General features: G+C 42.3%; 1 protein-coding gene across 5 annotated transcripts in view; it reads left to right on the top strand.

The window, feature by feature from the left end:
* Positions 1 to 24338, top strand: part of LOC148022991 (Nucleoside diphosphate kinase family protein) — a 40979-nt gene that overhangs the window by 186 nt on the left and 16455 nt on the right. For 4 of the 5 annotated variants that reach the window (XR_015693593.1, XR_015693592.1, XM_087695949.1 and 1 more), the window contains exon 1: positions 7 to 306. Coding sequence is in view for 3 of the 5 variants with exons in the window: in XM_087695949.1 (XP_087552075.1) it covers positions 23 to 306 (284 nt within the window). In the remaining 2 variants the exon portion in view is untranslated. Of the gene's footprint in view, positions 1 to 6; positions 307 to 24338 lie in introns of those variants that run through there. The other variant, XM_087695950.1, reaches the window with a different exon arrangement.

Here is a 24338-nt window from a genome sequence, read left to right as displayed (position 1 = left end):
GTATGGTCATCAGAGGAAGAAGATGGAGGAGGAGGAGCAGGAGGAGGGCCGTGTTTTCCTGATTTCATGGCGCCCTGATTCGGTACCCGTTTTGGTGTTACCAGGCCATCAGAGAACCCTAGCGCTAGTGAAGCCCGATGGAGTCGCGGCTGGCCACGCAGAGACGATCAAGACTATCTTGCGTTCATCCGGTTTCCGAATCTCGCAGGAGAAAGCTTTGCAACTGGACGTGGCGATGGCAGAGGCCTTCTATTCTGAGCATGCTGGAAAACCCTTTTTCCGACCTCTCATTGAGTCCATGACCAGGTTTGAGAGGAACCTCTTGTCTGCTTCATGAATTATATGTCCGCCTACTGTGAGAACTCGCGCAGATGGAAGTAAAAAGGCTGTTTACATTACACTTAAACTTTTCAAAAGGGAAACTATAGTACTTAAACCTTTTCAAAACATCGTGGGATATTGGCCGCAACTCTGTATTTGGAATTCAATATTCACTAAAAACCAAGGTCTAGTGCACCCTAAATTGCAAAAATTTCCAAAAGACCTTCAAAATCAAGGAAGAAGGTTTAAAACTTTAAAACTTTGAACTTTACAATTGATTACTTTATAGGAATAGCAAATACGTGTGATATTGTTCAAAAATCTCTCCGAAAGTTTGAGTTAGAGGTGTTTCTACTAAAACTGTTATTTGTAAACATTGATGGAACTCCTGATGCTGCCAGCCCCTGATAGGCCTTCTCGTGTTGTGGCTTGCCTATTGATGGCTTAGATGGTTGTCACTTGCTGTTTTTTGCTCATTAAATGGACTAACAACCTTCTCTCTCTCCTCCTTTTATTGAAAATTGATCTAAACTTTTGAGACTAAGTCCCAAAAATGTTTTCTCAGTTTGCATTGGTATTTTTGCCAAGTTGCAACCTTCTAAATCCAAATTTCGGCATTATTCGGCCATTAAATTAATTTTCAGAATCAAATAATTCTACAAATTAATATTTGCCCTTTTGACCTCACCCAAAATTAAATGTGCCCATCCATAATTAAATTGGCTAGGCTACATTTAATTTTGGGTAGGTTCAGAAAGGCTGAAATTAATTTACAGAATTATTCAATTTTGAAAATGAATTAAATGGATGGATAATGTTGAGAATTGGGTTTAGAAGGGTGCCACTTGACACAAATACCCATGCAAATTGATTAAAACGTTTTTGGGCTTGGTTTTAGCCATTCAATCAGTTTTCAGCTTGGGAGAGAGAGAGAAGGTGCTGTTGGTCAGATTTTAGACCTCTTCTCAGCCATTGGAGACAGTAGCTGTAACATTCTGTTTTACTAAACGCGTGAACCTGTCTCAACTGAATCTAAAAAAATGGGAGAAATGGATATTTTTAAAAAATTCATTCCTTATCCCTCCAGCCGACTGACGAGCTGGAGGGGGAGGGGAATAGAAGGAGCTATTAAGCTCCTTGGTGGAGCCTTATGGAGGGACGGGGACCATGCGTGATGACACGCAGGGAGGGAAGATCCCCCTCCCCTCCACTATTTAAACGAGGGGGGGGGGGGGGGGGGCGCTGGAGATAGAGGTAGGCTGGAGCCGTGAGGAATTGAGGAAGAAGGGTGGGAAGAGTCCGTGCCGCTGCTGCGTCGTGTGGAGACCAAGAGAGAGGGAGGCTACCATAGAACAAGAGGAAGACGCCGTCGACTCTGCCGTGAGTAGAGAGGGTAGAGACGCTGTTGCTATTGTGAGAGGGAGAGGAGGAGTGGAGAAGAGGAGAGGAGTGCTACTGAATCGAGGAGCAGCTGCACACGCCGTTGAGTCTCTGCTCGATGCCGCTGTCGTGAGTGGAAGCCGCCTCTGCTGCGTCGTGAGTAGTTGCCGTCATACGCTCACCGCGTGTAGTGGCTGCCATCCCAGTCCAGGCCACGTGCTGGGCCACAGATCACCATAAGATTCTAAGGCTCTTAGAAGCTTCTAAGGGGGAAGGTCCTTAAGCCCCTTTCCCCCCCCCCCCCCCCCCCCCCCCCCCCCCCCAGGATTTTTAAATTCCCTTTTCCCCTTAAGCCCTCCCTTAGACTTTGGGAACCTAACCCCGGTTTTAATTCCCCCTAAGCCCTTGTTCCTTTCCCCCCTCTTAGCTCTTTAGGCTATTCGAGTCACACCCATAGGCTACCTTGTCCTTAGGCTACCTTGAAGACTTTCATTCTCTTTCATTGATTTCTTCATTCACTTTTTTTTTTTTTTTTTTTGGATCTTTTTGTGCATGTGCTCTCTTAGCTGAGCTTTGTTTTCTTAGTCTTATCAAACAAGCCGGTGTCCACACACCCCCATGTCCTAAAATCTCCCAAGACCCCCTTCCTATACTTTCCCCCGTGTTTTATTCCACTAAGCCCTCTTCACCCTCATAACTCTTTTCTTTTTTTCACAAAGTTTTCCTCGTAATCCCTTGTATCCCCCTTATTATTTTCCCCCCTCTGAACCTAAAAATCCAATTCATCATCATGGCTTCGTATGATATCCCGTAAGGGAAAAGTAGCCGTGAGAGAAAAAAAAAATAGGAAGGGAAGGTAGAGGGAGTAAAAAAAAAAGAAGAAGGAGTGAAGGAGGAAGAGTGGGAAAAAGACAAAAGAAAGGGAAGGAAGGAGAAGACGGTGGAATTCCAGAAGAAAGAGGAAAAGGCTATCTCACATTCGAACTACGATGCCGCCGAAGAAAGTCCAAGGTGTAGTTGCGGGAGGGTCATCCCCCGGTATCCATGTGGATATCTCACCCCAAAACTAGGTTTTTCTTCTTGGCTTTAATTCGGTTTTAAGTCAATCATGCAAAGAAAAATTGTTAAGGATAGGATATAATTGTTCGAGTTATTTGTAACGAAGGAGTTTAGCTTATGAATGACAATGTATAAAACTTAGTTTTCTTCAAATTGCATCAAGCATTATAAATTACTAGCAAGATTATCCATTTACTATAGTAGTATATTTTAGTTAAATCCTAAGATGTAGAAATCATATCTTGCACCACTAGCCTTATTCTTTTCGCAATAAATCATTGTAAATGGTTAAATTCATGAAGGTTTTTTTTTTATACTCAAACTACTAGGAAGTTATCTTGAATATTTGCACATCTTAGCAAGGCAAGTGTTGTTAGTTGGCATGAGCTCATCTTTAAGGAAAACGGAAGTTAAATTAAACTGTATTGATTGGGAAAGTAAATTGTCACAAGGGTAACAAAACCATGACAAGACGATTAATATTACCTTCCAAAAGATAACTGAACCAATCTAAACATAGAAACATTCATACCCTAAACACTTGACTACTTTCCTTACTGTAGGGACAATCAATTCGTAAAGATAAGGAACTAGGGTTTGTTCCTAAGGTTCTTAAAAGAAAAAAACCCTAGGCCTGACATACGTCAGCTTAAAGAATCCAAACAGATTATTCCATCGCAGGACTTGTGCAACAAGTATGAAATCATTTAGTCTTGTGATTGATTCACAAGGAAAAAGGGTAAAAACCCTCATCAAGGACGGCAGATCCCTACGCAAGTTATCTTGCAAAAAGACGTATTTTTGGATATCCTTCTAAGGAGAGTTGTAAATCGGAAACTAGCATATCTAAGGCACTTAGGGTTAACCAAATTGGGTATGCCCTACACCGGAATGTAAAAGATCTTGCCAATTTACAAGACACCTTGGGAACGAGTGCTGTTACACTCAAAAGAAAAGAACACTTCCTTAGCAGTTTGCCAAACAACTCGGTTGATTAACGGAAATGTTTGTGCTTGCTAGAGATTTTAGAGCTCTGTTTGAATTATGAATTAAAAATTAAATGAGTACCTATACTTCAGGTTAAAGGCCTGAAGGGAGAGGCAGCTTCAGTTACCCCCAACTGCCTGCCTGACCCTAACCAAGGGGGTTGTTGACCGCGCCGAGAAGGTGGACCGAACTTGCCGCGAGAGGTCTCTCCGTTGAGTTCTACTTGGAGCAGGAGGACGCTTGGGTGCCAGGGGGGGCTGTGGCCGTAAATCCCTCGCCTTCCGGGTCCTGCACAAGAGGCTAACGTGACTCGGGATTGGATCTCGAGGCCCGCATACTAGTTGACGGGCGGAAGCTTGGAGTAGTGATCCCTGGAGATTACTGGATAGCCTGCGGGTAGATTATGGACAAGCCTACAAGCGGAACTCCTTGTATTTCAAAGATAAAATGATGAAATGTTAAAAGAACTTGCTTGATATTGTTTTTCTATGTCACGTGATAAGATTACGTGAAAGAACCAGTGCTTAAAGGGATTAATTAAAGAAGCTGACTGTTATATGTGAAATTAATGTGTTAGATAATTACATAACTAAAACAAACCGAGGAAAGTGCGGAGGATGGGCCATGGGACCGTCCTACGGTTGGGTGGTCCCGGTTAGCCGGGAACTTTTCTCAAAAATCTCGAAGAACAGCGGAATGATCATCATCATAAAAAAAATAACGGGAACGATGATCTAGAGTTACGTCTTACCCGATTTACGCTGTTTTAGGGGATCGGAATGAGACTATGCCTTATGGCAGAGAGGTTGAGCTTTGCATCCCTCTCGTTTCCCATTCTCCTTGAACCAAATGCAGCGTGAATCCGCTTCGGACCTGGCGTTTCTGCGTAAAGTAGTTCGCTCGGGTCTGACGCTAGTTGCTGTTAGCTAATGACCCATTAGGAAAACCCTAATTCCGGTCGATCCTAAGTGGGAACGGCCAGGATACTTCCGCTACGTGGTAGACGCGGGAAGAACTAGATCGCAAAACCCGTAACATTCCATGGGAGTGCCGGGCGAAGCTTTTTAGACATCCTTTCCGATGGGCTGCTAAGACGTGTCCTGGATGATACTAGGGGATACGTTAAAAGTTGGTATCAGAGCCGACCAACAACGGAATTGTTTTTATGAGATCTCAATAAAATGAAGTAAAAAAATTGTTGCTGTCGAAACATTTTCTCATCTTCAATGCTGTCTTGCAGAACTATGAAGCGTGGAACAAGTTTTTGGTGTTTCGGGTCATGTTTATGACTGCAATGCATTCTTCCCTTTATAGACAAAGAATTGGGATGATGAACATCCTGGAGCAGATGTATAATCCATCACCTTTATACATAGAACGAAGATGGACGGGGTCTTCAGGAATCTACTACATAGCCGCCCACCGGTTTGCTTATCTACATACCAACCTAAAGAGGATCAAGTGGTTGGAAGACTTGAAAGTCGTGAAGCTGTTCATTTTTGTGGAAGCTCACGTAAACTCGACTTTACATATTCAAGGTCGGAGGGTTGAAATGAACTCATATGTATATGAGGAAGTAACCCGTGTAATCCCAGCCGACAGGATTAAAGTGTTGGGCTGCCATGAGAAGTATGGATTCCAACGGAAAGGGTATCCTAAACTTCCAATGAATTATCGATTCCTAAAGATCCATGACCCAAAACCCTACTATTACACAGTTCCTGTAGACAAATGCAATACAACGTTGTTCTCCCTAAACTGAATGTAATGATTGGATTATCATGACACGAGACGTTGTATAAGGCTACGCCCATGTGAATACAAATAAAGACTTCTTTTATCAATATCTGGCTGTGCATAAGAGTTGTTAAAAAGTTAAGTAGCTTCATTATTTACGAGATAGCTGAACTAAAGATAAGCTAACGTCAATTATCATATAATAACGTTAAGAAAACTTTTATCCAGGCACAACCCCAGGTACAGTTTCCAAATTCGCCCCCTACATCAAGCACTGCTGTGACCCAGGAGAAGAAGTTCCTCCTCAAGCAGATAAAGCCACCCGAGTTTGACGGGAGAGGCAGATTCGTCCAGTCTGATGCTGAAATTTGGATTGAATCCATGGAGGATTACTTTGAAGCAGCTGGTACTGCACCTACCAATCAAGCCGTGCTCGCCAAGTTAAAACTCACCGGCGAAGCCAGACTTTGGTGGAAGCAATGGTGCAGGGATCAAGGGACTTCAGAGGGGTCCGTTACCTGGGAGAAGTTGAAGAAAGCCGTGCAGGGGAGATATTTGCCACCTGCATATCGTACACAGAAAATGAATGAGTTCTACGAGCTAAAACAGCTAGGACTCACTCTTGACGCATACTACTCTAAATTGCGTCTCACTTTTAAAGTATGCGCCACAGATGGACATGATGCAGCAGGTGTCCAAATTTTGCGCGGGCTTAAATCCACCCGTAAATACCCGTCTCGAATCTATGCGTCCATCAGATCTTCAGGATGCACTCATTCGAGCGGCGCCTATAATTCAGGAGGTGCAAGCTAGACCAAGGGGTAATAAAACTTGGTCCTATAGTGACCCGAACAGAGGAGCATTCAGACCTCAAGTGAAGAGAGTTCAAGGTCACAATCAGGGACAAAGGAAGAAAGCAAGGACAAATAACGTCAACAACTTTGTTTCTACTCAAAGTAATGGCCGAAACATCCGATGTTTCCACTGCAACGAACCCGGTCACTTCAAGAGGCAATGTCCCAAGCTCAGCGGGGGACATCGTCAAACGCCTTTCCAAGGTGCAGGCCGCGGTCAAGGAGCCGCCACCCGTGGAAGAGGAAGAACTGCTTGCATTGCCAATAGGCAAGGATGCGAAGAAGAAGATGAGGAAGATCCGACTATGGAAGCAGAATTCGAAAGAGCGACAGTCCATGCCGCTTTACACAAGAAAGGGCCGAATCGCTAGTTCTCGGTGATTCAGACACCGTCGGACTATCAAGGTAAAGGTTTCAAAACCTTGATTGATTGTGGCAGTACACATTCCTTTATCTCACCAGCATGTGTAAAAAGATTAGGAATAGCCACAGTAGAAGCACCTACCCTGCTTGTGGAATTGGCAAACGGTCGTGAGGTAACTTGTACCAGGCAAATTGCTAAGGTGGAATTCTTTCTGGGAGGGAAGAAAACCTCAGTCAATTTCAGAGTCATGAATTTAGGTATCCATGAGTGTCTACTCGGGATGGATTGGCTTAAGCCTAATGACGCCCACATCCACTGTGGAAAGGATCAAGTTTCCTTTCGAAACTCTGAAAGGGAATTTGTCACAACTCAAGGTGAGGCAGGAGTGCCAAGAATCCAATTAGCCAAAGTATCTAGGATCATAAAAGGAGTCAGAAAAGGATTACCCGTTTACCTGATCAAACTCAACAAGTTAGATCAAAAGCAAGAGTCTCAGGAAGGACCTTCTTGGCTAAAGGAATACGCTGACGTATTCCTTGAGGAATTGATTGAACTTCCTCCTCCAAGAGAAGTAGATCATGAGATTAGGCTAGTGCATGGAGCTGCACCAATTGGAAAGAGACCTTATAGAATGTCCATACCAGAAGCAATTGAGTTGAAGGAACAGCTCAAGCAACTGTTAGATCAGGGTTACATCCGACCTAGCAACTCACCGTGGGGAGCTCCAGTATTATTCCAGAAAAAGAAAGATGGGACACTTCGACTATGTATTGATTACCGAGGGTTGAACCAATCAACAGTCAAGAACAAGTATCCTATTCCTAGAATAGATGAACTTCTTGATCGTCTTCAAGGTGCAAAGATCTTCTCCAAGATCGATCTCAGGTCAGGTTACTATCAGATAAGGATCAAGGAAGAAGATATTCCAAAAACGGCCTTCAATACAAGATATGAGTTCTTGGTTATGTCATTCGGGCTTACGAATGCACCTGCCACCTTCAATAGATTAATGCAGGATATTTTTAGACCATATCTTGATGATTTCGTGCTTGTCTTCTTCGATGACACTTTAGTCTATTCTAAACAGGAAGAAGATCATGAACCTCAACTACGGATTGTCCTTGAGACAATGAGGTTTCATAAGCTGTATGCAAAAATGAAGAAGTGTGCATTCTTCAAGCGTCAGATTGAATATTTGTGATTCATAGTATCATCAGAAGGAATATCAGTAGACCCAGCCAAGGTCAGAGATGTGCTTGAATAGCCAATACCAGTATCCGTCAAAGAAATACGTAGCTTTCTTGGATTGACAGGATGGTATAGGGTCTTCATAAAAAACTATGCTTTGATTGCAGTACCTCTTACAGATTTACTAAAGAAGCAGACTTCCATTACATGGTCAACTTCCGAATAAAATAGCTTCAACAAACTGAAGCAAAGTTTGGTGTCAGCACCTATTCTAAAACTTCCTGACCTCAATAAGAAGTTCGAGGTAGTAACTGATGCTAGCATTCTTGCCTTGGGGTGTGTACTTATGCAGGAAGGTCATCCAGTAGCATACTCTTCAAGGAAATTGAAGAGTCATGAAAAGAATTATGCCACGCATGATTTGGAATTATTAGCTGTCATCCATGCTCTAAAGCTTTGGAGACACTACCTGTTGGGTAACAAGTTTACTCTAGTAACTGATCATAAGAGTCTCAAATGGATTTTTACCCAGAACGAGCTCAACATGAGGCAACGTCGGTGGATTGAAGTATTGGAGGAATATGATTTTGAAATCAAGTACCGACGAGGGAAAGAGAATGTAGTTGCCGATGTACTCAGTCGCAAGGCATTCCTAAATTCCCTAATCTTGCAGAATCCATCAACGGCCAGATCTCTGGCTACAAAGGTATCTATGCCAAACAACCCTATACTTGAACTAGCTAGAGAGGAAGCATGCCATGATTTGACCTACCAAACAATGATAAATGAGATATCTACCAAGGAGCAGAATCAGAAGTTGCAAGCTAAGTATCAGGAATTTTCCATTGATAATGGACTTGTCTACTACAGAACAAGGCTGTGTATACCAGCAAGCCAGTCACTTAAGCAGAAGATATTATGGGAAGCTCATGATTCTCCTTTCGCAGGACATCCTGGCTATGCTAAAACTCTTAATGCAGTTAGGAAGAGCTACCATTGGGAGAGGCTTAAAGGTGACGTTCTCAAGTATATCATTGAGTGTTTGTCTTGCCAACGTATCAAAGCCGAACATGTCATGATGCCAGGGAAACTGCAACCACTTGACATTCCCCAAATGAAATGGGAATTCATCAGTATGGATTTTGTTGTGGGCTTACCCCAAGTCCAAGGAGGATACAATTCCATTATGGTTGTGGTTGACATGCTTACCAAGGTTGCACACCTGATTCCAGTAAAGACAAATTATAAAGCCTCCGACATTGCGAGATTGTTTATCAAGGAGATATTCAAGCTACATGGGTTACCTAGAAGAATCATTAGTGATTGAGATTCTCTCTTCACATCACACTTTTGGAGAGCTATCTTTGAAGCTATTGGGACTCAACTTTGTTTTAGCACCGCCTACCATCCCCAAACAGATGGCCAAACAGAGCGAGTAAATCAAATCATTGAGGATATGCTTAGGGCGTACTGCTGTCGAGAGCCGAAGAGGTGGATTCAATACTTGCCATTAGTTGAATTTGCCTACAATGCTTCTTACCAGCAGAGCATTCAAATGACCCCTTTCCAGGCAATGTATGGTCATGATTGTCGAAGCCCCCTAAACTTTTCTGATCCAACCCTAAGAGTTGAAGCTTCAAGACAAATGTTGGAGGACATGGATGATCAAATAAGGTCAATAAGACAAGACATACAAGCGGCCAAGGATAGGCAAAAGGCATACGCAGATTTGAAACGTCAAGATAGAGTCTTCGAAGAAGGAGACATGGTCTTCATTCGGGTACGCCCTAAAAAGAGTTCTCTATTCCTAGGAGAATGCAAGAAGCTAAGTCCAAGGTATTGTGGGCCATATAAAATCCTCAAATGTCTAGGACCCAATGCTTATAGATTGCAACTCCCTGAGAATCTAAAGGTTCACAATGTATTCCATATCAGTCTATTGAAAAAATATGTACCCAATCCTAATCATGTACTTGATGACCAACAAATTGTAATGCCTAGTCAAGGAGTCCTTGAACTAAGGCCGGAAAGGATCTTAGATGTTAGGGAAAGACCGTTAAGATCTAGAACCCTGAGAGAATGCCTCGTCCAGTGGAAAGATTATTCGGAAGAGGATGCTACTTGGATAGATGAAAGCTCTGTCAACCATCAATATTCCCAGTTTATTTCGAGATGAGGACATCTCGATTCCTCTAAGGGGGAGAGAATGTAACATTCCGTTTTACTATACGCGTGAACCTGTCTCAACTGAATCTAAAAAAATGGGAGAAATGGAATTTTTTTTAAAATTTCCCCCTTATCCCTCCAGCCGACTGACGAGCTGGAGGGGGAGGGGAATAGAAGGAGCTATTAAGCTCCTTGGTGGAGCCTTATGGAGGGAGGGGGACCATGCGTGATGACATGCAGGGAGGGAAGATCCCCCTCCCCTCCACTATTTAAACGAGGGGAGGGGGGGCCGCTGGAGATAGAGGTAGGCTGGAGCCGTGAGGAATTGAGGAAGAAGGGTGGGAAGAGTCCGTGCCGCTGCTGCGTCGTGTGGAGACCAAGAGAGAGGGAGGCTACCATAGAACAAGAGGAAGGCGCCGTCGACTCCGCCGTGAGTAGAGAGGAGGGTGGAGACGCTGCTGCTATTGTGAGAGGGAGAGGAGGAGTGGAGAAGAGGAGAGGAGTGCTACTGAATCGAGGAGCAGCTGCACACGCCGTTGAGTCTTTGCTCGATGCCGCTGTCGTGAGTGGAAGCCGCCTCTGCTGCGTCGTGAGTAGTTGCCGTCATACGCTCACCGCGTGTAGTGGCCGCCATCGCAGTCCAGACCACGTGTTGGGCCACAGATCACCATAAGATTCTAAGGCTCTTAGAAGCTTCTAAGGGGGAAGGTCCTTAAGCCCCTTTCCCCTCCCCCCCCCCCCCCCCCCCCCCCCCCCACAAGGATTTTTAAATTCCTTTTTCCCCTTAAGCCCTCCCTTAGACTTTGGGAACCTAACCCCGGTTTTAATTCCCCCTAAGCCCTTGTTCCTTTCCCCCCTCTTAGCTCTTTAGGCTATTCGAGTCGTACCCATAGGCTACCTTGTCCTTAGGCTACCTTGAAGACTTTCATTCTCTTTCATTGATTCCTTCATTCACTCTTTTTTTTTTTTTTTTTTTTTTTTTTTGATCTTTTTGTGCATGTGCTCTCTTAGCTGAGCTTTGTTTTCTTAGTCTTATCAAACAAGCCGGTGTCCACACACCCCCATGTCCTAAAATCTCCCAAGACCCCCTTCCTATACTTTCCCCCGTGTTTTATTCCACTAAGCCCTCTTCACCCTCATAACTCTTTTCTTTTTTTCACAAAGTTTTCCTCGTAATCCCTTGTATTCCCCTTATTATTTTCCCCCCTCTGAACCTAAAAATCCAATTCATCATCATGGCTTCGTATGATATCCCGTAAGGGAAAAGTAGCCGTGAGAGAAAAAAAAAATAGGAAGGGAAGGTAGAGGGAGTAAAAAAAAAAAGAAGGAGTGAAGGAGGAAGAGTGGGAAAAAGACAAAAGAAAGGGAAGGAAGGAGAAGACGGTGGAATTCCAGAAGAAAGAGGAAAAGGCTATCTCACATTCGAACTACGATGCCGCCGAAAAAAGTCCAAGGTGTAGCTGCGGGAGGGTCATCCCCCGGTATCCATGTGGATATCTCACCCCAAAACCAGGTTTTTCTTCTTGGCTTTAATTCGGTTTTAAGTCAATCATGCAAAGAAAAATTGTTAAGGATAGGATATAATTGTTCGAGTTATTTGTAACGAAGGAGTTTAGCTTATGAATGGCAATGTATAAAACTTAGTTTTCTTCAAATTGCATCAAGCATTATAAATTACGAGCAAGATTATCCATTTACTATAGTAGTATATTTTAGTTAAATCCTAAGATGTAGAAATCATATCTTGCACCACTAGCCTTATTCTTTTCGCAACAAATCATTGTAAATGGTTAAATTCATGAAGGTTTCTTTTTGATGCTCAAACTACTAGGAGGTTATCTTGAATATTTGCACATCTTAGCAAGGCAAGTGTTGTTAGTTGGCATGAGCTCATCTTTAAGGAAAACGGAAGTTAAATTAAACTGTATTGATTGGGAAAGTAAATTGTCACAAGGGTAACAAAACCATGACAAGACGATTAATATTACCTTCCAAAAGATAACTGAACCAATCTAAACATAGAAACATTCATACCCTAAACACTTGACTACTTTCCTTACTGTAGGGACAATCAATTCGTAAAGATAAGGAACTAGGGTTTGTTCCTAAGGTTCTTAAAAGAAAAAAACCCTAGGCCTGACATACGTCAGCTTAAAGAATCCAAACAGATTATTCCATCGCAGGACTTGTGCAACAAGTATGAAATCATTTAGTCTTGTGATTGATTCACAAGGAAAAAGGGTAAAAACCCTCATCAAGGACGGCAGATCCCTACGCAAGTTATCTTGCAAAAAGACGTATTTTTGGATATCCTTCTAAGGAGAGTTGTAAATCGGAAACTAGCATATCTAAGGCACTTAGGGTTAACCAAATTGGGTATGCCCTACACCGGAATGTAAAAGATCTTGCCAATTTACAAGACACCTTGGGAACGAGTGCTGTTACACTCAAAAGAAAAGAACACTTCCTTAGCAGTTTGCCAAACAACTCGGTTGATTAACGGAAATGTTTGTGCTTGCTAGAGATTTTAGAGCTCTGTTTGAATTATGAATTAAAAATTAAATGAGTACTTATACTTCAGGTTAAAGGCCTGAAGGGAGAGGCAGCTTCAGTTACCCCCGACTGCCTGCCTGACCCTAACTAAGGGGGTTGTTGACCGCGCCGAGAACGTGGACCGAACTTGCCGCGAGAGGTCTCTCCGTTGAGTTCTACTTGGAGCAGGAGGACGCTTGGGTGCCAGGGGGGGCTGTGGCCGTAAATCCCTCGCCTTCCGGGTCCTGCACAAGAGGCTAACGTGACTCAGGATTGGATCTCGAGGCCCGCATACTAGTTGACGGGCGGAAGCTTGGAGTAGTGATCCCTGGAGATTACTGGATAGCCTTCGGGCAGATTATGGACAAGCCTACGGGCGGAACTCCTTGTATTTCAAAGATAAAATGATGAAATGTTAAAAGAACTTGCTTGATATTGTTTTTCTATGTCACGTGATAAGATTACGTGAAAGAACCAGTGCTTAAAGGGATTAATTAAAGAAGCTGACTGTTATATGTGAAATTAATGTGTTAGATAATTACATAACTAAAACAAACCGAGGAAAGTGCGGAGGATGGGCCATGGGACCGTCCTACGGTTGGGTGGTCCCGGTTAGCTGAGAACTTTTCTCAAAAATCTCGAAGAACGGCGGAATGATCATCATCATAAAAAAGAATAACGGGAACGATGACCTAGAGTTACGTCTTACCCGATTTACGCTGTTTTAGGGGAACGGAATGGGACTATGCCGTATGGCAGAGAGGTTGAGCTTTGCATCCCTCTCGTTTCCCATTCTGCTTGAACCAAGTGCAGCGTGAATCCGCTTTGGACGTGGCGTTTTTGCGTAAAGTAGTTCGCTCGGGTCTGACGCTAGTTGCTGTTAGCTAATGACCCATTAGGAAAACCCTAATTCCGGTCGATCCTAAGTGGGAACGGCCAGGATACTTCCGCTACGTGGCAGACGCAGGAAGAACTAGATCGCAAAACCCGTAATATTCCATGGGAGTGCCGAGCAAAGCTTTCTAGACATCCTTTCCGATGGGCTGCTAAGACGTGTCCTGGATGATACTAGGGGACACGTTAAAGTAGCCAGGAGGTCAAGAGAAGCAAGCGACAACAATTTTGGCACTAGGAGCTGTTGGCAACGGCATTTAATGCATACGACAGTAGATTGGGGGGCTCTAGATAGTAGGCGACAACATTAAATGCTGATTGGTGCAGACTGTAGGCAGATTTAGGGGTTTTTTCATGTGAAAACTGTGAATTCTCTTTCTCTCTCACATTCTCTCACCTATTTCAGCCCATTCTCAAGAGATCTCAAAAATTCTCAGCCCTTTGTAGCATATCTCCACCATATTTGGTGGACAATAGAGGGATTTCTTTTGCAAACCCTAAATTTCTGCAAAAATTAGAGTTTAGCAATCACCTTGGGACATGTGCGAACAAGTGAGGGCATCGTACACTGAAATCAGCACTTGAAATCTGCAAACTATTAGGAATTCTAGATGCCTAGCCATGCATTGTAAAATTGGGGCAACATTTGGCTAGTTGGGGTTCAAATTAGAGTGAAGTCCTAGGTGAAATTCAAGGGGCATTTGGCTCAATTTGTTTGCTGTTTATTGGATCAGCCATGGAGATTGTGGAATCTTGGCTTGTACCATATCCATTGGCAATTGAAGATAAAGAAATACTGAAAGGGGTACTAGTTTTGGGGCTAATAAGGTGTCCATTGTCCAAGAATTTTGAAAATAAAGTGTGCATCTTAATTATGTTTATTTGTTGATTGTTGTAATTAAGTGCTTGATCAGGGAATTACCACCCTATTTGAGAAGGAAGGCTGGTTTCATTGATGGAATACCTCTCAATTCCTTGATTTGGTGGGCTTGAGGCACCTGATTGCAAGCCAAAGCTTTATGCTAGTGTTGATAGATTACATGAATATATCTTCATACAATGAGATGGAATTAAGCAATGACGATGCCTCTTAGTATGGACATTCACATGATAGGGATGAAGAAAATGCAATGCCTAATTGTGGACAAGGCTCAAACTATGGAGAACAAGTTGAAAATATTATTGTTGGGCAAGATATGGGGTCTTTGAGGCTTAATGATGCTGATAATTAGCAAAGTGGAGGAATTTGATGACTAGTTGAAGAATTAGATGAGGATAGTAGCAAATCTTTTTGTTGACTTGGCAAAGGGATCTTCAATTTATTTGATTTCGAATGCTTTGAATAAGGACAGCAAGGGCAAGAAAAAGAAGTTATCTTCCACACCTTCGGGACAGCAAGGTGCATCGAAGGTAATGCCAAAGTCTTCACTTGAAGCTTTCAAAGATGCTAATGAAGCAAAATAGTTGGTACCTACGGGGCAAGGAATACAAATGCAAGGCAATCATCATGAAAGTGCCAATCCAATGGATTTTGGATAGCCGAGCATGCATGCTATGATAGGGCAACCAGAATACTTTGAAGGTAGCACGATTGTTCATGCTATGGTTAGACATGGATCACATATGGGTGTTGGATGTAAAGGCTCTTATGCGCTATCCCGTGTATCTCGTGTATATATTACTTCACATATGTGAATCCACCCTAACGGGTGTAAGTGTACCGTACCCTAAGTATAAATACATTCTTTTATTCCTTGTGTGTACCACATTGGTACACACCTATCCGAAGACACTCTCTCACTCTTATCATTGTCAAACACCATTCAGCTCTTAGTTATTGAACTCCTCGATTATTGTGCTTGCTCTTAGCTCTCTTTCTCTATATGCTTCCGCTTCGCCTCTGCAAACTGGTATTAGAGCCAATGGCTCATGCAAGCCGTTGAGGAGTAGACGAGTAGGCATTAGGTTGATTGACTGGTCGGGCGTAACGTGCAGACGATAGGTCGGGTGCAGGCATAACGGGCATCAAACGGCGTTAGACAGATTGACAGCGCAGGCGACGGGTCCGGTGTAGGCATAATGGGCGTTAGTTGGATTGACGACCGATAGGCGTCTGTTGCACGATGCTGTTGCATGATGGGGCTGGAGGCTACGTTGCTATGCGATGGGGCTGGAGGCGACATTGCTACGCGACGAGACTGGAGGTAATTGCCACTTGACAGGCGACAGGGTGTTTTGCCATATGAACGACGCGCAGAGGTAGAAGGTCAACGTGCCATTTTTCTCTTGAATTTACTTCATCTAATGTTCCCCTCTCTACTTGGTGTTCACACATACAAGCACAGAGCGCAAATCTGTGCAAATCTATCTTTTAAAGTTTGGGGCTTTTCCCAAATTTGTGCCTGACACATATTGTAGTGACCCTCTAGACCATAAATTGCAAACATTGAGTGCCCAGGCCTCAAAAATTTTTGGGGATTCTCAAATGCAAGTGAAATTTTTACTTGGATGAGCCAATTTCTTGGAAATTGTGCACTGTTGGACCCCGAAATTTGGGGCTGTTGCAGAAATTGTGAAATTTCTGCAACATTAGCCCACACTTGACGCTTAGGAAGATGCATTTATGCAATTGGAGCAGATTCACTGCAGAAATTTTGGGGCTTTTTGCATTGGTGATGTATTTTGAGTCGTTTTGAGATTGGATAGTGAAATTTGCAGTAGATTCACTGCTGAGTGGGAGTCTTTAGAGTTTTGGATGCTTCAAATGTTGAAAAAGGGCAGCTTCTCCTGATATATGTATTGCTGAATACTCATTATGCAGTGAAATAGTGGTAAATACAGCATTTGGGTCATTGCATTTGGGAATTTTGGTGATGTATTATTGAAGTGGGAGCTATCCTTAATGTAAATGTATCAGATTTGATTCGTGCATAAGTTGTAATCAGTACTTGAGACCGAAATTTGCAGCTAAACATTTGCTTCTTGGACACTTTGGAAGTACAAGAGTGTGTACTTGCTGTTACAATTCAGAAACCTTGCTAATGGCTGAAAGCATTCAGCCCTTTATTGCAGTTGTGTATCACTGAAGATGGTTGGTAGTGCATCTACATCTGATACAAAGAATCTCTTTGAGATTCATAAATTTGACGGAAATGGTTTTGATCTTTGGAAAGATCGTATGCAGGATATACTCTTTCTAAAGGATTGTGATGATGCTTTAGAAGAACACAAGCTTATTGCTTTGTCAGATGAGGATTAGGTTAAAATGAATAAAAAGGCCATTACTTACATTAAAATGGTTGTCAACATGATATCTTGGTTGATATAAAGGGGCTTGATTCTGCCTATGTAGTTTGGGAGAAACTTAAGGCTACTTATGAGAATACAACTCCTGTCAATCAGGTACATCTCATGTGGAAGTTTGTCAACTTGAAGCTTGATGAGTCCAAATCTACCTCAGGGCATTTGAGTGCTTTCATTGGTATTTTGAGTCAGTTACAGGATGTAGGTTTGCCAACTTTTGATTCTAAATTGAGGGCTATCTTCTTACTCATGACCTTACATGATTCATGGGAAGCATTGGTTGTGTCATTGAGCAATAATCCCAACTTGACATTTGATGGTGTGCGTGGTTTTATTCTGAATGAAGAGATAAGACGCAAGGCAAGTGGGAAAAACAGTGAAAGACCTGAAAAAAGGTATAATGTTGTAAATAAAAACAAAAATCGCATCAAAAGCAAGGAAAAATAGCAAGATGTAACTTGTTATCAATGTGGTCGCAAAGGGCATAAAAAGCCCGATTGCAGATACTTTAAAAATTAACAAGAACGTAAGAAGTAGGCTAATGCAAAAGGCAAGAAGAATGACAAGGATGGCAGCTCTATCCCTAAAGAGATTGTAAAAGTAAATGTGGTATCTAGTGTTGTTATTGAGGAAATAGAAGATGATAAAGATGCTGATTTGCTGGTTACATTTTTAGATCCGCTTGCTATGACAGTGGAGGACATGTATATCACTAAAATAGATGTGATAGATGCGTTGTTGTTAGCTTATGATGGTTTGTCACAATCGTGGATTGTTAATAATGGTGCTTCTTTTCATGTAACTCCATCTTTGGAGTGTTTTTTTAACTTATGCAGAAGGTAATATTGGAAAAGTCGACCTTGGCAACAATCATACATGTGATATTGAAGGAATGGGCACCATACACTTGGCTCTAGAAAATGGTTAAGAATTGATTTTTCATGATGTTAGGTATGCTCCTGGCATCAAGAAGAGATTGCTTTTTGTTGGGTAGCTAGACAACAAAGATTACATCACTACTTTTGGTGGTGTTATGTGGAAAATACAGAAAGGATCTATGCCAGTCACTAGAGGTGGTATAAAGGAGACTGTATTATCTCTACTTCAAGGCACTTCTTGGAAAGTTTCTTGCAGTTGCTGAAGTATAGTCACACATGGAGTTATGGCACAAGCGTCTTGGACATATGAGCCAAAAGGGTTTACAGGCACTCTCTTCACTTGGAAGAGTTGATGTGAAAGCTCAAAGCTTGACTTTTGTGATGATTGTATTTTTGGTAAACATGTAAAGAGTCCCTACTCTCATGGAGCCTCTAGGAAGGCATGTATCTTGGATTTAGTCCATTCTGATGTTTGCACCATGCTAATAAAAACTCATAGTAGTTTCCGTTATTTTGTGTCTTTTATTGATGACCATTCTAGGAAGCTATGGGTCTACTTGCTTAAGTAGAAAATGTAGTGATGGGGAGACACGAAGATCAAGACAAGGTGTTTGTTACGGACGGAGAGATAGAGATAGAGAGAGAGAGAGAGTAGAGTAGAGAGTGTGCACGATTTTGGGTACAATGACGAGTGTACCACTTTAGGTTTTTAGATAGATATATATGTGCAAGTACAAGTGCTAAGGGTATGTTTACACCCGAGCACATTTAAAGGCACAAGGGCCTTTATTCCCAACAACCTTTCACCTAAAGGCAATGTGCCTTAAGAGGAGAAAAGAATCAGCTAAGTGTAGGCATGTACAAAGCTGAAATACATATATCTATCCAACTCCCATCATCTGTCGGGAATGAACAAACTGCTCTGCTGGAAGACCCTTTGTGAGAAGGTCTGTAGGATTATTAACTGTATGCACTTTGACAAGCTCAATGCTCTTGCTATCAAGTACATCTCTAATGAAGTGGTACGTCACTTGTATGTGCTTTGTCTTTGCATGAAAGATGGGATTCTGTGCTAGCATGATAGCACTCTGACTATCACAATGGAGAACAGGTAATTCTGTGATACCAAGCTCTCCCACGAGACATGAAAGCCATAAAGTCTTCTTGTATGTCTCAGTTGCAGCCACATACTTTGCCTCTGTAGTAGACAATGCAACACACTTTTGTAGCTTGGAGATCCAAGAGACTGCTCCTCTTGTGAAAGTAAACACATAACCAAAAGTGGATTTTCTGCAATCCGCATGACCAGCATAGTCTACATCCGTAAAGCCAACAACAGATGCCTCTTGCTTTCCAAAGCAGATGCACAAGTGTCTTTGAGGTATCTCATAATACCTTTCATTGCATCCCAATGCTTCTTGCCAAGGTTTGTCATGTATTTGCTAACCACTCCCACTGCAAAGGCAATGTTAGGACATGAAGCAACCATAGCATACATCAAAGTGCCAATAGTTGAAGCATATGGTATCTTGGCCATTTCAGCCTTCTTATTATCAGATGTAGGGTTGTCCTCTGCACCGAGTTTCACATATGGAGGCAATGGAACCCCAATTGTTTTCCCTCCCCCTCCATATTGAAATGTTGCAAAATCTTGGAAATATACTCCTGTTGAGATAGATAGAGTAAGCTTTTCGGTCTATCTCTAAGTATTCGCATGCCAAGAATGTGATTTGCATCACCAAGATCCTTTATGTCAAAGCTGCGATGAAGACTTTGCTTCAGTGAATTCAAGACATGGATATCCCTGGAAGCAATCAGCATGTCATCAACATACAGACCCAAGATAATCAGACTATCATCTGCTGCCTTCTTAGTGTACAAGCAGTGATCCACTTGACTTCTATGGAAACCTTGAGATTGCATAAATGTATCAAATTTATGATACCATTCTCTTGGTGCTTGTTTCAACCCATATAAACTCCTTTTTAGTTTACATACCATCTTTTCTTTCCCCTTTTTCAACAAACCCTTCAGGCTGCTGCATATATATGTCTTTATGCAAATCACCATGTGAGAATGCAGTCTTTACATCCATCTGTATGAGCTCCATATCTTTAGCTGCAACCAAATCCAAAATGGTTCTCAAAGTAGTCATTTTGACTACAGGAGAGAATATCTTATCAAAGTCAATTCCATGCTCTTGCTTGTACCCCTTTGCAACCAATCTTACTTTGTACTTTGGTGAGGAACAAAAAGTGACCTTCATCTTGTAAACCCATTTACATGGAAGTGTTTTCTGCCCTTAGGCAACTGCATCAAGTCCCAAGTGCCATTTTTCTCAAGAGATTTCATTTCTGACAACATGGCTTTATACCATTTCTTGTTGTCCTGTATGTCCATTGCTTCCTTGAAGCAATACGGTTCACCACAGTCTGTCAACATGATATATTCAGCCACGTTATTTGCACCAGGAATGAATCTATCAGGTTGTCTAGTAGCCCTAGATGATCTCCTAACCCAATGATCATTGTTTGCTGGCTGTTGAGTATTTTCAGCTTGTTGTCCTGGCATTTCAGCCTGCAAATCAGCATTAACAGCTTGCTGTCCTGGCTGTTCCTGTACATGTAGTGGCTCATTATCATGGGCAATAGCTGGCTGATCATTTCCAGCATTATTTTCTGCATTTACAGGTTTATTTATAGCAGGTATCTGTTGCTGTATAGTAGGCACATTTTGCTGTCCAAAAGGTATTTCTTTCCGGAATACAACCCTATGGACCTCCTTAGTCTTTTTGGGCTGTTTTTGCATGCGATCTTTCCGGAAGATAACATCATTGCTGTGTACTACTTTCCTTTTTTCAGGATCCCACAGTCTATACCCCATTTCACCCTTGTCACCATATCCTAGGAAAATGCATTTACAGGACTTTGGCTCAAGTTTGCTGTGTTTTTCTTTATGAATGTACACAAAAGCTTTGCAGCCAAACACTTTTAGGTAAGCATATGAAGGTGGCTTTCCCGACCATGCTTCGTGGGAAACTCTCCCCTCCCCCCCCAAAAGACTTGTTTGGTGACTGATTAATTAAGTGTACGACTGTCATAACAACCTTTGCCCAAAAACCATGGAGTAATGTAGTATGAGACAACATCGTACAGACCTTATCCTGTATGATTCGATTCATACGCTATGCAACTCCATTTTGGGGTGGATTATGAGGGGCAGTGAGCTCCCTCTTTATCCCTTTGTTGTCACAAAATGCCGAAAGGCCTTGGACACATATTCCCCACCATTATCAGAGTGAAGACACTTGAGTGTCTTATTAGTTTGATTTTCAACCAATGCCAAGAATTTTTTGAACTTGTCAAGCACTTCATCCTTGCTATGAATAGGATAAACCCATACCTTTCGTGTAGCATCATCGACAAAGGTGACAAAATATTTCTTTCCCCCTAAAGATAATCGTGGCATCTGACATACATCTGAATGTACTAACTCTAAAGGAGAAGATTTCAAAGAAAGAGACTTTTTGTGAGACGTTTGTGCATGTTTACCATAAATACAATGATCATAATGTTCAAAAATCAGCATAACAAAGACAAGGCAAGTAACCCAAACAAGAAAGCACTTTCATTCCTGTTTGACTCATGTGTCCCAATCGGCCATGCCACAAAGAAACGCTTGGCTGCTCGGTCACGACAACAACATGATCACTCACACTAGATACATAGAGAGGATACAAAGTATCACTTTTACAACCTTTGGCAATCGCTCTAGATCCCTTATAGATCTTTCATTTTCCATCACCAAGGTGGTATGAAAACCATCATCATCTAGTTGCCCTGTGCTAATCAAACTCTTCTTGAGCTGAGGTACATGCCGTACATGCTGAACTGTGAAGACAGAGCCATGCTGAAATTGCAATTGCACATTGCCAACACCTGCAATGTCACATGCATAGTTGTCCCCAAGGTGGATAACACCATGTTGACCCTTTGTATAGGTAGAGAACCACTCTCGACGAGGGGTGACATGAAAGGAAGCACCTGAATCGAGAATCCAGGTATGCATGTTCTCATCTGTATCTGCAAGTAAAGCATGTGCACCAAAGTGTGAAGAGACCAAAAGTACGTCATTCCCACTGTCCTCATTGTCATGAGTGATTACATTCACTTCTTCAATTTTGAAACTGCTCTTCTTGGGTTGACCCTCTTTCTTCTCTTCCTTGCTATCATCTGTCTTCTTACCCTTTCCTTTCTCTTTTTCCCATTTGTAGGAATCACGTTTAAAGTGACCCTTCTTACCACAATGGTGGCATTCAACATCTTTGCCACGTGATTTACTGCGTCCCTTGCTATATCAGATTTGCCTTTTTGCTGTGATCTGCCCCTAGTATGCAAAGCACTAGAAGACTTACTGGAGGCATTGTTCTGCCGATTCATTTCTTCCATGAGTAGAGCACTCTCTACATCAGGATACAAAAGAATCACATTCGAATTGCTCATAGCAGTCCTGTATGTATCTCAACTCTCTGGAAGAGTGCAAGGCAAGAACGTAGCCTTAAATTCTTTATCAATCAAGAACTTCAAGGCAACCAGCTGGCTGAAAACGGAGTTAAACTCACTCAAGTGAGTAGACATTGCTGTACCCTCTTTCATACGCAAATCCATAAGCTTTCAGCCAATACACTTTGCTTGCAGCACTTTTCTGTGCATACAATTCTTCTAGTCGTGTCCATATAGCATATGTAGAATCCAAACCTTCAATGTTAAACAACAAGGCATCAGAAATTGATAGCTCGATGGTTGAGCGTGCAAGCTCATTTAATTCATCCCAATCTTCTTGTTCCATGTCCGCAGGCTTTGCCCCTTTGGTTTTAATCGGATTTGCTTGCTTCTTTTGCAATAGGATATTGTAGCATTGTTTTTGCCAAACTGCAAAGTTATGTGCTCCTTCAAGCTTCTTTATGTGCATGAGATTACTGTTGTCACTGCTGTAAGTCATGATTTTCAGCCCAAATGTGACAAAAAAATCAAAAAATTCAGGCCGAAACTGTCACCCAAGTGACCAAGGTATAAACACGCACCAACCAGCAATAAATGACCTTGTAGAAGCACAGATTTCAGATCTGTAATTAAATTTTCAGAAGCACCAAACCATGTGCTAGAGCATTCTACAACTGATTACAGCTGTTCCAAGGGCATATGCATCACATTACATGAGAAATCCCAAATTTTAGCTGCAATTTCTGTTGTACATGTACCCACGGGCATAAAATTTGACACACACGGTCAAAAGCCCCAAAATTTTTGTGCTCAAAGCATCAACCACACATCTGCATTTTCTGTGTTATGCATAGAACAGGCCAATTTTGCCAAAATAGAGCAATTTCAGCAAAACCCCCAAATTTTTCAAGTGTTGGATATCCAAATTACATGGAATTGAACGTGCATGTACATAAAATGACAAACAGGTGCACACATTTTGCCCAAACTGCAAAAGCCCCAAATTGCATGGTGTCCAATGTGCATCAATGTCGAGAAATTGGGTAAATTTCAGCCCAATTTGTGCATGTACATGAAAAGTCTCAAATGTCAGAGGCAAAATGTTACAAATTCTTGCAATTTTTGAGATAGATATCACTGTTGCATCTTGCTTGCATCAAATCTGGACAAATCCTCAAAATTTCCAAGTCTTGCGTGCATTAATTTCAACGAAATTGAAAGAATTTCACTAAAATGTGAAAAAGCCCCAAAATTCCCGGGCAAATGTGCACCGACTTTGCAATTTCTGAGTCAGATTGTCCAGTTCTACCTTAAGATCCCTAAATTCGAAAAAAGCCTCAAATTTCTAGGCTTGGATTGCACGAAAATTTGAAGGTGTGTCTCCACGCGTGAACCCTCAGTAGGGGAACTTCAAGAAAAAAGAATTTTGAAGCAAAAAAAAGTTGAATGACGGGTCAACGGACCTGCCGTGTAGGTCGCTACCTGGTACTTATTGTCTTGTCACGTGTGGAGGCTCGTCAACGCGTGCGTAGCTCGTCAGTGCGTGTGCAAGTCGTCAATTGTTGAGCTCGATACCTTGTCCCTGTTGCTCACCCGGTGCCCCGCTGGGGGCCAAGTGCACACTCTCCACGCTGGAGCCTTCTGCAGCTCATGACCTGTCGCCTATGACAAAATGCCTCCTGATTCATGCTATAGCTCTCGTCAATCGCCTGTTCGATTGGCAACACGTTAGCTGCTTGACAACTAATTGCTACATGATTACTTGTCAGGTCAAAAAACGACCTCACGACCTACTCACCTATCGTGCTCGAATTTCGAGAGGTACGAACGCCTCAATTGCATCTTTGATACCAGTTTGTAGTGATGGGGAGGCACGAAGATTGAGGCAGTAGGTGTTTGTCATGCGCGGAGAGACAGAGAGAGTGAGAGAGAGCAGAGTAGAGAGTGTGCACGATTTTGGATACAATGACGAGTGTATCACTTTAGGTTTTTAGATAGATATATATGTGTAAGTATAAGTGCTAAGGGTTTGTTCACACCCGAGTACATTTAAAGGCACAAGGGCCTTTATTCCCAATAGAAAAGTGAGGCATTTGATGTTTTTAAAAGGTTTTATGCATTGATTAATACTCAAAAAAGCCTAAAGTTAAAATGCATAAGAACAGATAATGGG

The sequence above is a fragment of the Lygodium microphyllum genome, chromosome 16, assembly GCF_053477565.2.
Source record: "Lygodium microphyllum isolate KBCC chromosome 16, Lygodium_microphyllum_v1.1.10, whole genome shotgun sequence".
Taxonomy (NCBI): Eukaryota; Viridiplantae; Streptophyta; class Polypodiopsida; order Schizaeales; family Lygodiaceae; genus Lygodium; species Lygodium microphyllum.
Note: the sequence above shows the minus strand (reverse complement) of the source record. Positions and strands in the feature narration are given on the sequence as shown.